At 39.8% G+C, this 14,723-nt stretch overlaps 1 protein-coding gene across 1 annotated transcript in view; it reads right to left on the bottom strand.

Moving 5' to 3' along the window:
• Nucleotides 1-8,381, bottom strand: part of pth1r (parathyroid hormone 1 receptor) — a 48,208-nt gene extending 39,827 nt beyond the window's left edge. The window contains exon 1 of the mRNA XM_062552512.1: nt 8,307-8,381. Coding sequence (XP_062408496.1) covers nt 8,307-8,381 — 75 coding nt within the window. The remainder of the gene's footprint in view (nt 1-8,306) is intronic.
• Nucleotides 8,382-14,723: the final 6,342 nt, after the last annotated feature.

A 14,723-nucleotide genomic window follows, 5' to 3' on the forward strand; every position in this document is an offset into this window, starting at 1 on the left:
TACTCAAACCTGTGCTCACCGGAAACCTTTCCCTCCTTATTTTGTGCAGCCACTGTATGTAGACTGGCAGGTAGAAGGTAGAAGGTAGAAGGTAGACAGTAAAATTGTTTTTATAACGACTTGAAGCCGAGCAGAGTGAGCCGCCCACAGACATTAGGACTCACGTACACGGTATTTCTTGTATTTCAGTTCAACTGAAGCACTCATCCTCAGGTGCTTGTTAACAGTCATGTCATGCCATCACATGCCACACGGAGAGAATTTGATGGAAAGAAAGACAGGAGGTATAGAGGTAGCTCTGATGGAATGACTTTTGTGTTGTACATGCCATCAATATCTTCATATTACACAAGTTTGTCTAAATGTCATGCAGAGTGACATGTCAGTGCTATCTCATTCAGAGACTCTTTTTTCCACACCTGTAGCTAATTACAAACGTCATAGTTTCAGAATAAAATAATACCAATTTGTTAGCAAGAACATTTTGCATTAAAAAAAAAAAAACCTGTTGCTTTCTGGTGTCACATATTTAGCCTGTTGTAAAGACTGGCATTGAATTACTCACACTGTCAGTAGTCTTTGGGTGGAAAAATGTGGGAAAAAAGCCCAAAGGTCACAGTCAAGTAAACAACATTTTCCTGAGTCAAACACAGCCATGGTATAGCCTTACCACGCCAGTGAAACTGAAGCCTCTACTATTAACAGGCCAACCAGGACTCTGAGTCATGAACTTTCTCAAAAGCCTACGATAAGTCAACAACCGTCCAGCCACTAGCCAGATAAATGAGCCTGCCAGATATACATTGCTTTGCTGTCACCCGGTATCGCTGGAAAGATGCAGTCAAAGGTGTCTGTTTGATAATGCAGTTATCTATAAATAATGAGAATGACCCAAGTAGAACAGGGTTAAATACCTCCTCCACTGTAAAAAAAAACGTACATTTTGAATCTGAATTGTGTAAATATTATGTGAGGATGTACAAAGACAAAAAATAATAACTGAGGTAATATTATATGCCAATATCAATACCAATCATCATTCACGCATGTATGCATTGGCTGTTGAATCTGGTTTGACCATAAGTAAGCATTTTGTTGAACTACAAACTGAAGTTTAGGAAATATGAGCAAATAAAGCCAATATTAGGAATACATGAGAAATTCCCTACTTGAAATTCCTTACTATTTACATCACAATATACTGGCTAAGGAAATGCTACTCAATGCTTTCTCACTGTTGTTCACCAAGTGGTGCAGCACATGCGTACACATAAACCACATGAAGGTGCTGTCCTTTTCTTAAACACTAACTCCTGTGCCTAGTCATTATCCGGAGCCAACATAGTCCAACATCGCACCAACAACAGCCATGAATAGGAATTTCAAAGAAATGAAATTACCCCCTATTTGATGTCAAACCTTCCCCTTAATTAACATTTGTATACATGTTGTCCATGAACAACATAATTGCATGATTCTTTAGTTTATTTGCAAAAGTATTTTGTAATTGATTAACACCTCTACTACCCTAAGATGTCTAACTCCCACCTATTGTACACCTCTTTACCAGATGCATGTCCTTGTCTTGTCCTTGCTTCATACAGAGACACATTAGGGCTGTATTCTCCCAAGTTCTTTTTTGCACACCTATTAGTGACTAGTTCAGTTATTCTTCTTAAGATGGATTCTTGAGAAAGAAGTGATTTATTTCACACAACACTGCTTGTTTATTTTAGCTGTCGAGAAAACGTGAAACAAGGACATTAATCCTGCAAATGCCATTAAAATCAATGGAAATCATTTATACAGACTTTGTTTTGGCAAATGAAAGCAAGGTAAGAACTGTATTACCATACCATACCTAAGCCAACATTCAATCCAGAATGATGGTAGAAGAACCTGCCATGTAATGAGCAGGGCCATCCCTCTCTATTTCCAAGAGGCAAGAAGATGCACTTCCCTCCTCTTCCTCATTCTTCTTCTACCTATTAGTCGTTTGACACTCATCAAGTCTCTTCTCTTATCCTCTATAGTATTGACTGATGTAGCCTAGTAGTAATTCCTCCCTGAGGTCTACTCACACTGTAGCTTGAATGTTATTCATCATTCAGTAAATCTCTTTGGATAAAAAACATCAACTAAATGAATAAATATATGGAAATGTTGTATTGCAAACAATCTCAGAATAAAACACTTATTAAAAGTAAAAAAGACATTACAGATCTGCTGTAAAGTCTGAAAAGATTGCTATAAAATGATGCTAAAATGCATGTTTGAATTGAAAGCTATGGAGGCCATTGGTAAATGAAGTGGATGATTGCTTTATGGTCAAAATGATGCCACTGCATCTCGTCATGCAATTGTTTTCAGATTTATGGCAAAAACAATCATTCACCAAATTCACCAAAATCCAGTAGAGCTATTATTCCGAAGGTTAAAAGTGCCCATATAAACCCACCTAGAGGGACACCTAGAGGGGCAGCCGCGGCCTACTGGTTAGGGCTTCGGCCTTGTAACCTGAGGGTTGCCGGTTTGATCCCCGACCAGTCCACGGCTGAAGTGTCCTTGAGCAAGGCACCTAACCCCTCACTGCTCCCCGAGCACCGCTGGTTGGGCAGGCAGCTCACTGCTCTGGGTTGTGTGATTGTCACTGTGTGTTCACTGTGTTCTGTGTGTTCACTAATTCGGTTAAATTGGGTTAAATGCAGAGAACTGAATTTCCCTCACGGGATCAAAAAAGTATATTTTCTTCTTATTCACCTACTGTCTCAGCGCTCCAAGAGCCTAACTATTTCTATGTCTGAGCACCTCTTTAGTCTGCTTGCCCCTTGCAAGAGAAGCGGCAGACGCAGTCAAGTTGCATCATTCCATAAAGCAACAATTGTGAAACGATTAGAAAAAAAGTGTGTTTGTATGAACACTGGCTTACCATAGACCTAAACAGACCTGTGAGTATAGCTGAAAAGCGTATGCGTCAAGGGCATTGCATATACACACATTTGTCCACATTTTGCAATTGCTGCACCAGAAGTGCAAAACTGCATTCATGGTTCGCAATTTAAGTCATGGGCAGAATGTGCATAGACTGAGAATAAATACAGCACGCTTTTTTTCAAGTAAATAAATGCAATATAGTAATGTCAGCTAAAGTAATAATAAGTGCCAGAAACCATGTTACCATGTAATCACTCTCAAAAAGTTTGCTGCTTTGATGAGTTGCAGATATCATGTAATGAAAATCCTATAATTTCGCATGACTGCAGGACCCTTTACTTTTCTCTGTCACAGGAATGTGTTTTCTGTGTCTGCAGTTTGCACGAGTGTAGAAAGAATGGACATTGGTCACAAGTAGAAGTACAAAATCATTACTGCTTGAGCACTATCATGATGGTGATTGCCAGCTGACACACAGCTTTTCTGAAGTGCCAGCAGTGTTACGGGGCATAAATTCACAATTCTGATTGCGTGTAATCATGACAATTGAAATGTGGTGAAAAAACACACTATGCATGTGTGCACTCCCACAACACACACACACACACACATAGACACAAACCCATAGACCCCCCATACACACCCATAACACATGCACATAAACGAGCGTGTGCACGCGCGCACACACACACACATAAGAAAAGCAAATCAGGAGAATTTGTGCTAAGGGTCAAAGCTGTCATGGTAACAACAGAGAGCCATTCACAGCAGGTATGTTTGAATCTATGAGGAGTCAATAAAACAAACTGCGATCCAATACTGGATTACAGGCAGATGGTCATAGCAGGGAATGTGCAAATTGAACTGGCTTAATCACAACACTACTAATTAGTGCTGTGAATGAACTGAATCTCAAGAAGTAGGCATTCTGACGGAACCTCGGAACGGCTATCTCTCTGCCACATCATACAAAAAAAGAATATTTTCATCAATGGTGAAGGACTAAAACACAATCAGATAGCAAAGCAATAAAACAAAGATACCAGACTTCATTCTTGACCACTTACGTTTTAGGGCAACTCAGTGAAAATAAACACATGGACTACTTAAAATGAATTAAAAATGACACAGGTGAAATTAAAAAAGAGTCTGGTCATTTTTCTCTGAGCCCGTTGGTACAGTAGTTTGTAGGTGCACTCACTCAATCCAGCTGTCGTCAAATTCAGACTTTTGCTGTTACAGCCAGCTACAGTAGCTCAATAGTTTTACAACATAACTGAACAAATGCAACCACTTGAAGCCCAGCTTTATGTCAATATGAGAATATGACATGTTGTCAAGAACACATGGGCTCTGAGAATCTAACTTGCACTTATTATACGGCTCTTCACAATGCAAGTAGAACGCTCCATTCACTTGAATGGGATTTCCCAACGTTCTACCGGTCATTAAGCCTGGCCATGCCAACTTCTGTTGTCTAAATTATCACCTACTCCCATGACAGAGCACATGAGTTTAGCAGCACAGGCAAGATTTCTTGAATTTCCCCTTGGGGATCAATAAAGTATCCATCTATCTATCTATCTATCTATCTATCTATCTATCTATCTATCTATCTATCAGATCAAGATTAACTAAAGGGGCAGTGCATTTTATCGCATATTTGGGAGTGCTGAAAATGAAAAACATAATGAAATTGAGGTAAATCTACAATCTCAACTGAAATAGTGTTAAACAATTGCTCACATTGAAATGCTGAGCAATTAATGGACGCTATTGTCAGAAAACAAATGCAACCCAATGGCAAGTAGGTCTAGCTTGCGATTTACCTAAACATGGCCATAAATGGCCGCTCTCATTCTTATGTACAATTCAAGAGCGCCTGCCAGTGCAGAAACAACATTGACTATGGACCACCACACAAATGGGCAGAGGAGGATGTATTGTGTACCAAAGTGCTACACATTTCTCAGTGTAAAAGTAAAAAAGTGTAATATGAGTGAGGTAGAACACTTAAATGATTTATAGTTACATGTATTCACTTAACAGACGCTTTTATGTCAAGTATATTACAAAGGCTATTCTCTCCAGAGCAACTCGGGGGTAAATGCCTTGCTCAAGGGCACAATGGTGGAAGATAGGAATTGAACCCACAACTTTTCGGGGTGCCACATGCTAGCCTAGCTCCTTGCACTATGCTACCACTGCCTCATTCACAGTGCAAGTGTAATGGCATCACTTGAACACCGCTATTAGCCAGCTAATATTATGCTTTATGGAACAACAGCCATAGATGCCACATGTACATGCCAACTAGCAGGTTAACTTAATATCTCATTTACAAATTAGCTAGGAAGAAAACACTAATGTTAGCACATCAAGAGCTGGGTGGCATTAGCCCTTAAGTTAGCTCATTTTAATCCATCATCAACCTTCTTAAGGGTCTATGGAGTTAATGGAGATCCATGAGTTTTGCATTACTCTTCCTAAGTCAAGCCTGTCTTTTCCTCTAGCCCACTGTAAACACAAGAATATTGAGGCAATTTGTTACTGCTTGCCAAACTACCATTAATGATACGTTTGTGTTCTTCTTAAAGTCCTCATTAAAATGAGAGGTCAGAATATGACAAAGCAGTTAAGCCACTGATATGTGCTTGAAAGTTATCAGCTAATTGTTTTCTCAGTCAAATCCTATGGCATAGCTGAAACAAGTACATCTACATTGATTCAGTAGACACTTTTGTTAAACCTTCATGTAAAAATCCCTTGTCTACATTCTTTCATTTTTGCCTAACATACACTAAAATTGTAGGTTGCAGAAATGTATCTATTTTAGCTGTTCTCTTAAATGTAGTTGTGTTCTAGAGAAGCATCTCTGTCCTGCCTTGCTTTGCTTGCTTGCTTGATTTTTAAGTCACCTTACTAAATCGCCTTGTCCACCCTTTGCAAACAATACCTCAATAGCTTCTGAATGCTTTGTCGCATTTCACGTATACGCAATATGGGCAGAAACAAAAATGGTCGTTTAATTCAACAACAGCAGCGTGCATTACAATTACAGAACCAAGTCTTGCCATTTTTACAATACTAATGTTTTCAGTTTCAGATAATATGACACATAAATAGCAACTCTTATTTTGCAAACATTTCATTGAATTGACATTCATTTCATAGATGTAACTTGGTGTTTCTCTGGAGGTGTAAGGACACATGCACATGTTTATCTGGGATAGATAGGTAGGTGGCATGTGTTTAAATGTGATATGTGGCGTGTGTTTAAAGAGAAAAAAACACTTTTCCAAGTGACTACACTCATTAGCCTAATTGCTCACTTAATTGTGGCAGGAACAATCTCTGGCGTGTCAAGGAAGAATAATGAAATTCAAACACTGGGGCACAGTGGACTGTACTTATTGTTTCAATTTCTAAATGTAAATGAGCTTAAAAGTAAATGATTACACTGACTCAAAACCTTTAGACTGTAACGTTATTCTGTTATGAAAGGAAATTGAGAGCAGAATGATCCATAAGGATGTAAATGACAGACTGAGTCATTAGACCGAAACTCTGTTCACACAGAAGTTGAATGTCGCCCTGAGAGAGGGACTAGTGACTCACTCGGCCCAAATCACCATTGTTCCCTTCTGCTCACGGCAGAGAAATCGGAATTATTACACTATGCACTGTGTATTACGAATGCAAAAATACTTTCCCTGTGGCAACATATAAAGCTCTGTAGACAGGGTGCGATGGCAATAACACAGGACAATATGACGCTGACAATACAGTCCTTCAGTGAATGGGGGGGATTCATGCTACAGTGTGCTGCCACCCAACAGATAAATGAAGCACAACTGGTTCAGTGTTCATCAGGGTACATGCTCCTCTTGAATAGCAATGGTTTACTCATTACAAAAAAAGTGCTGCATGGCTCAGTTTGCTGAGATGCTTAAATATTCATTAGTTGTGCACATTTGAGAAGATGTTGTGCATGTGTTCAAAGTCATTACGAAGTCGGGGGGAGAATTCAGGGAGAATTTTGGCCTTTCAGCTGACATGCTGGGAGATCTACAAATCATCAGTATGCACATATACAACTTTCTCTTCTAGTACAGACATTACTCTACACAGACTGAAAGATGGGGAAAATGTATGATCGACCATTTGTTTGGGTAATGTATGTGGTTCTTGTTGTTCATGATATATTGGGGGGGGGGGGGGGGGGGGGACACTGACTTGCAACTGAAGGGCAAATGTCACTCTAGGGATCAGATAGTAAGGTCAGGACCCCATCAGTGAAGTATTACTGAAATATTCACACAATCAATAAACCATAATATGTACCATGCTGGGGGTACTAGTGTGGTTGATTTAAGCATAACAGAACAGATAAGGGTGAAAAACAACACAGTGTGACACCAAGAAGAGAAGCCCCAAGCCTGTCAGTCCAGAAGTGCAACAAAATCAAAATAACATTCCTCCTCTCAGAGAAAAAGAGAAGATCCTATTTGCGCAAGTTGGCAAAACTCAGTTTAGATAGGCTACCTCAGTGTCAGGTTTGGTCACAGATACTAGCCTCTGCTTTGCCTTTATCATTCACACATCCATCAACCAAGAGTGAAACATCACTGTGACACATCCTTGATTTTCATCATGCATGATGCTCTGTGTTTACATCCCCTCACTGCCATCTGATCAAGGTCAAACACCATAAACATTCTATTACATCCCCATGAGCAAAGGGACCTTACCAATATTGTACTACTACCAGCGTTGCAATGCAAAACTGTTCATCTAATTAATTAATTCATCTAATTCAAGTCCTAACCATTTCAGGAACCAGACTGAGAACAAAGTCAGACCTTCACATATTCCAGATAACTAGCATATGGCCTTCCGTAGTAATAATCAAAGGATGCACTAATCTATGATCTTAATAAATGGAACTAGGTCAGCTTTTCCAAGGCACTCATTCAAACCATCATCAAGTAATATCACTATCAGTGATGATGTGCCTGGTTACCTGAATGGCCTGGGTAAATGTCCATTGTGTGAGTTTTAAACTCATTCAAACACAACCCAGCACCAGACCGAACAATGTGCTGATTGCCCACAGGCAATATAGCCTAATATATGGTAGCCTACATTGATCAATGCACTGCGCAACAATAGACCACTACAAAAGGTTTCTGTAGGACTGATGGAAAAAAAGACCTAGCATGAATCACCACAGGATTGTCACCTTGATAGCCAAAGGTTAATATAGTGGTTAAATGTTCTTAAATCCATGGATGTCTCCTTCATGTATATTCCATGCATTTCATTTTACAGTCGCTAAGTTCTCATCTGAGGGGAAATTGATCGGAACTTACCAAACCGTAGACAACAGTAAGCACGGAGCCACAGAGGAGAATTCCCAAGCTGTGGACCAGCCGCGTGGATCCCATCCCTCCGCTCATCCAAAGAACGTCCCGGAGTCCAGTCCACTCAAGAAAGAAACTTCACGTAGATGGATGGTCGCTTTAACGGGGTTTCGCTTACGTGTTTGTCCACTTGAACATTGCCTACGAGTCCGTCCTTTTCCACCATCTGCTTCCCTGTAACATCATTGATGGTGACTTTTAGAATAACAAATATCTCTTGGCGCTGTCTCTCTACAGAGTTGTAGCCTAAGTCTAGCACGTTCGAGCTGAACTCGAACTCACAGTCTGTCGCTCTCTCTCGTTTTATTTCTCTGCATCTGTCTGCTTTTTCAGAAATTACATCCACATGTCTGAACTATTTATGTCTCTCGTCCTGCGGTAGGAAGTTCAAATGATTCTTTGTGAAACCAGGACTTTATTTTTAGGTCTTTTACATTTTCCCTTAGCTTAACTAGAAAAAAATGACATAATAAAGCTGAGCTCTTTAAGCTCAACCCCAAATGTTCTCTTTCAAGGCAGATCAAACACTATTTGGTTAGTGCCCTAAAACGTATAGACAGACAGCTTCTCAACAGGAGTAACATCCACAATATCATTTTGTTAAGGGTTGTGTTTTGTAGTCTACAAGATTAGACCCCATAAATCAATGACCCAAATCACCTAATTGGCTTATACATAACAACACAATTAGCCGGTATCAGTGGTAATTTATGTTGCCTTTATGTTGTTTGTAATTTCCTTTCTGTTTTGCCTGATTATGTACTATTAGGCTACACTGTAACATTACAGTCGATGCGTTCTCATTCACAAATATTCCACACATTTTCAGCAGACACTTTGACTTCTTAGCTTTACCTTTTTAACTGAGAATTGTTTGTTTTTCATTGGATTCTAGCTGACTGGAACGAGAGCTCAACATAACACGATTACCTCTGCTATACTCAAAACTGTTAGTAAGTTTAACCTCATGGCTCCTCGCACGTATCCTACCACTTTTAAAAACACACACTACAGTGAGGATAGCTTAACACACGTAAAAATCGATAACTATGCAAAGAATCGCACTTACTCTGTTAATGCGACAAAGAACCGCTTTTCTATTGCTGCACAGACAGTTATGTCAAGTCGTCATGTCTAAGGAGTAAGAGTACAGTCACGATCAAATTAACATTTAAAGTTTAGCGTTGTACTCATTTTCAAAACGCCTCCAGATGTGCACGTCAGTAGCCGTGGCACCACTTCTGCTTTTTAGAGGTTTCGCTGTAGCGGATGAAAAGGGGCATGTACTGTGGACCGTGAAAAACGCTGATTGGATAACCGTCTCTTGCGTTTGCTTAAACCACGACTCAAACAGACACGTTTCCCACCCCTTTCACACAATCTCCACATTCACTACTTACAGTATTTCTGTCATTACTTACAATCTGGCAGCATATTTGGTGCGATTAAATACTGACTTCTCGCATTGCTGGAAACGGTTATTTAGTGAGTGAAACAGGTTGAAAAAGAAAAGAAAGTAATTTGGTCTGCTCACTGAATTGTGATACACGTTTATCAAACCAGTATTGTAAGTACTGGACAAATGTTTTAAGGTAGGTTATTCTCTCCACTCTTCAATTGTGTTATGATAAAACTTGAAGGGCATTGTCTAGGCTACTTCTGAAAATTCAAGTATGCTTGCCTTGGTTGGGAAACAAATTGAGGTCAACTGGCAGGAGGGGAGATATAGGCCATGTAAACAAATATCCCCCACAAACAACAAAAAATGTTATCTGAAATACAGAGAATTGCAAAAGTGTTCCAATCCCCTGGAAATCATCACCAATTTATTGTTTTAAAAATATATCTATTTGCTTTTCCTAGTATTTTCATTGTAAGCATGCATTTTTTTGGTGTATTGAAGGCTAAACAAGTGGCTTGTCTGCTAAAATAAATAATAATTAATTAAAAACTAAAATATCCTGTTTGTATAATATCAAACCCCCATACATTACATTTACAAAGTGGCTTACAAAGGGAATAACATTCAAGCTACAATATAGAAGAGACCTTAGGTGACAATAAATACTGCAACAATAAATACTGCTATTCAGAGAAGACCTTGGGTAACAAATTCTATAACAAGAAATACTTCTACCAGATGAGAATGCAGAAGTTTCAGAACTAGTGAAGTGTATCGCAGTGTATGGAAGGAGGGAAGCCGTAAAGGTGAAAAGTGTTGGACAGTCAGAAGTGTTAGAAGAGGTTCTTTCAAAATAGTTGGGTCTTCAACAGATTCATGAAGACAGAGAGGGACACTCCTGCTCTGGTAGTGTTTGGCAAGTTCCATTATGAAAATAGTCTGGATTGCCATGTGTGTAGGGGCAGCCACGCCAGACAACATTTTAGAACTAGATCAGTTGTCATGAAGTTGCATCTGGAATTTTTTATTGGCTGGCTGTTCCTATACTGACATTAACTTATAATAAGTATTTCCACTGGTAAATAAGCTCAACCAGAGCTGAGTTTCCCAAAAGCATCATACGCCTATATAGTTAGTGAAGTCCCTCTTTTGAATTTCCTACAATTCTCTGAAAACTTCCAGAAACTTTACAATGTTATGAAAGCACTTGCAGATTTTGCCTGTGTCCCGGAGCAGTCATGGATGGCTAACAGTGTCTTAACAAAAGCTGAGGTCACCTGCAGGACATACAGGGAAATTCACAACCAATAATACATTAATTACGTTTACATCCTCATTCTTTGTTCCCCAGCTTTTATCTGAGGGGGGAAAAAAAAACTATATTTCATAAGCACGTGATTAAAACAGATTTGGCAATTGTTTTAAAACAAGACTGGAAAAATAGTCTCTGATTCTATTCGTCTAAGTTTATCTTGTATTAAATTAAAAAGATGAGAGCATATGGCCTATAGCGTGGAAGAGTTGTGCTGTGGCAGAATCAATTACAGAGATTTGAAGATGAGGAAAAGATTGAGTAAGATAGTGAGGAGATGAGTTGGAAATGACGGGATACAAGAAGCCACAGTACCACATCTGGGTACACGTGCCCACAAGGGAACTGGGTTTGAGTCATTTTTAAATCCCATCCCATCTTTCTCTCACACTTGCTGGTTTCCTGTCCCTCTCCTTCACTGCCCTGTCTTATCAATGGCATAAAAAGCCCAGAAATATATAACAAATAAAAAATACACTAAAAGAGCAGCTGAGTTGTGACGTCACCCAATATCACCAATATTTCAGCACTGTTTACGTGGACAGCACTCCCTGTGTACTAGTTTAGAGCAGTGTGTGTATTCATCAGATTCAGTCACATGTAGCCTCATTCATCGCTATCAGAATGGGGCTAGGTCAGTTATTTCTAAACTTATGTTTGATGGAAATTTAGCTTAATTTTCAAATACCTACCATTGTGACAGTTATGATAATGGGGTGAAAATGACAGATTCCCTCCCCATTGTGTGCTGCTGAGTCTAGTAATTAAATTATAGCATATACAGTAATCACAATATAATTGCATATTTGCAGCACTTTGCAGCACCTTCGACAGGGAGGAGGGAGGCGGGCATGCAAGCAGGGAGGTTGAAACCCATGGGGTGCTAGCATCTGGTGCTAGCGCCCCTCAGACTCATTAATACGGCCTTGTTGTGAAAGAAGGTAGAAAGGTAGGTAGTGTGAACACAAAATAGCATCTTAATCAAGGAGTTTGAACCACATTAGTTTTAGCTCTGATGTTCCCCAGTTACTCTGAATCCAGACTCTGAACTGCAAATCTATATTCCTTCCTACAGTTTCCCTCATGATAACCCTGAGGATCTCATGCATGTATGTGAGTAAGGTGTCTGGAGGGAGGTTTACGTGCTTACTGCACGTCTTTTGTGTCAGCTTTCTACATTAAAGAGTAACTTCACCCCATAACTCCACCCACTTCACATTTCTGAAAAAGGCTTTCAAAATGGGCAGGACGTTCTGAAATTTGGAAGGGAGTGCAGCCCTGCTGCAGCCAATCAACCATGGTGATTTCGTGTCAATCTGGGAATGAGTGCATGGCTTACCACAGGTAGGCTAATCAGGGCAGCAGGTGTTGGGGCGTTTCATTCCTAATTTGTAACGACCCAGTGACGTAGTGTTGGACGAGAAGTGCAGGACAACGTCAGCATTCCAATAGTATTTTGGACCAACATGCCATGGCATGTTTCAACCTGTTGAGGGCGTGGAGAGCAATATGTCCAATACAAAATCATACGAAATGTTACTTTTGTCGAGAAACACCCTTTAAGCGTAAAATCAGTGTTTACCTTTTAAATCCCAGAAGATACCTGCCTTCAAATCTAATTAGCTTGTTTTCAAAATGTTTTACAGGGTATGGTCTTTTGGGACACATAAGCAAATGCCATTTCTGTCTGCTGTGTTTATTTACACTTTAATAGATGGACACACAAACTGGCCTTTTCAGGAGATAGCGTTGGACCTTCAAAGTGATTTTTTTTTTTATGTTAACCCTGTGAATTCTGAACTAATAGCATGGAGTACCTCACCCAAATACTGTTGCATTTTCTTGAACTCATCCCCTGATCAAAGAACACTTGAAACCCTCTATATGCTCATATAACCCCTGGGTATTTCAGAGCAAGCCTTTTACGGTTTCAGAAATATTTGTCCATGTAAATCAGCAGAACAACTTAAGAGTCAAACATTAGCCTGTGGCAAAGCCACAAGAAACGATGCATTCTTCACCATTGATTCATTCTTCTCCATTGATTCATTCTTCATTTTTGAACAGGGATCAGCAGAGATGATTCATCTAAGTATCCAAGTAACACATCTTGAGCATTTTGGTGGAGGCTATGTGATCCTTCCCTCAAACACATGTTTTTGTTGTTGTTATTATTGTTTTAATCTCACCTCCTGAGACTTGTCAGTGTAAGCTAGCCAAACCTAATACTACGGTATGTGTTTATCATGGTTATATAATGCATCCATTTGTCTCCCCCAGACATTTGACATGATTACCAGGGTTTCACGTCGGTAAGAATGTATGGAATACTCACATTTCCCTACTGTTGTTCAGCCTGGTTCTTGTCCAAAGGCAAATAATTGTGCATCCAAAAGAAACTATGCCGCCTTTTTTTTGTGCGTGTCTTCTGAGGTTCCTCTCAGCATGTCCTGTGGGACGCATATGTCCTGTGGGATTCTCACCGAATCTTGAAAGAAAACATTATCAGGGATTATATGAAAGTCCTCTCTAATGTGGATTTCAAAGGTATTTTTTTCTCCCTCCAAATACTGTGAGCCATGGATGCCAGAAGAAGGGGATATTTATCATACAGGAAGGATATGAAATAATATGTGATGGATACACTCTGACTCTGACAGTTGATTTCAGGGGCTAAAAAAAACAAAATATTGCACTTTTTTTTCATTAAAGAAAGGCCGGTGGAAGAGAAGGATTAGTGGACCTATCTTCCCGAGAGTCAGGCCCCTAATTTAGTCTCTAGGCGCATCCAGTTAGTGACCTTACTCTTATTTGACCTGCTATGATTTTTCAAATATATGAATTAAACCCTTTGTTGATCTTATCAAAAATGTACATGGTGGCCCGGCCGGCTATGGTGGCATGATGTTGATTTCTTTTCCATTTGATTATAAGACCCAAATTGTACTTCCGACCAGTTCAAACTGACCCATGATAGTAGAATGTGTAATCAACCCAGGGAGCATCAGGATCATAGAGCTACTGAAATGAATTATAGTCGTCATTATCATCAATTTCTGCATCAAGAAGCCTCAACTACCACTTCACCATCACAGCATGGCCAGACAACATCCTTTGAAGGTTTCTCATAACTCCTATCATGATAAAACCAAACCACAGCAAAAAATAGCCAGTCATTCATCACTGCATGAAGAAAGAGTGCAGTCATGATTCAGCCAGTCCAAAAGGCTATGAAAGATATCCAGCACATCTTGCGAGTTGCGACATAGCTATAGTCATACGAACACTGGGTTTCGTTAAGCACATAGATAAGCACAGCACATATGGAAGCGTTCAGCACTTACGCTGATTCAATTAACCAACATGAGTCATGAGTGGAATGGGAGGTGGCGGTAGGCATTACAGGAGTAAAATAGTCAGAGAAACAGTTTAGTGCAGCTCTGAGATACCTGGTGAGGGTGAAAGGTCAAAATGTTCCCCTCAAATGCACCACAGTGCATTCGCCAGGAGAACCCACTGGACTTACACAACATGCTTTGAAGCAGCACGGTGAAGTTGGATATGACATCATTGGCTTGTGAGCTTGTAGGCTGTTATTTAAAGCTTTGTGGACAAATAAAATGAACAATGATTAATAGGCCTACCCCACCGC

The sequence above is a fragment of the Sardina pilchardus genome, chromosome 2, assembly GCF_963854185.1.
Source record: "Sardina pilchardus chromosome 2, fSarPil1.1, whole genome shotgun sequence".
Classification (NCBI taxonomy): Eukaryota; Metazoa; Chordata; class Actinopteri; order Clupeiformes; family Clupeidae; genus Sardina; species Sardina pilchardus.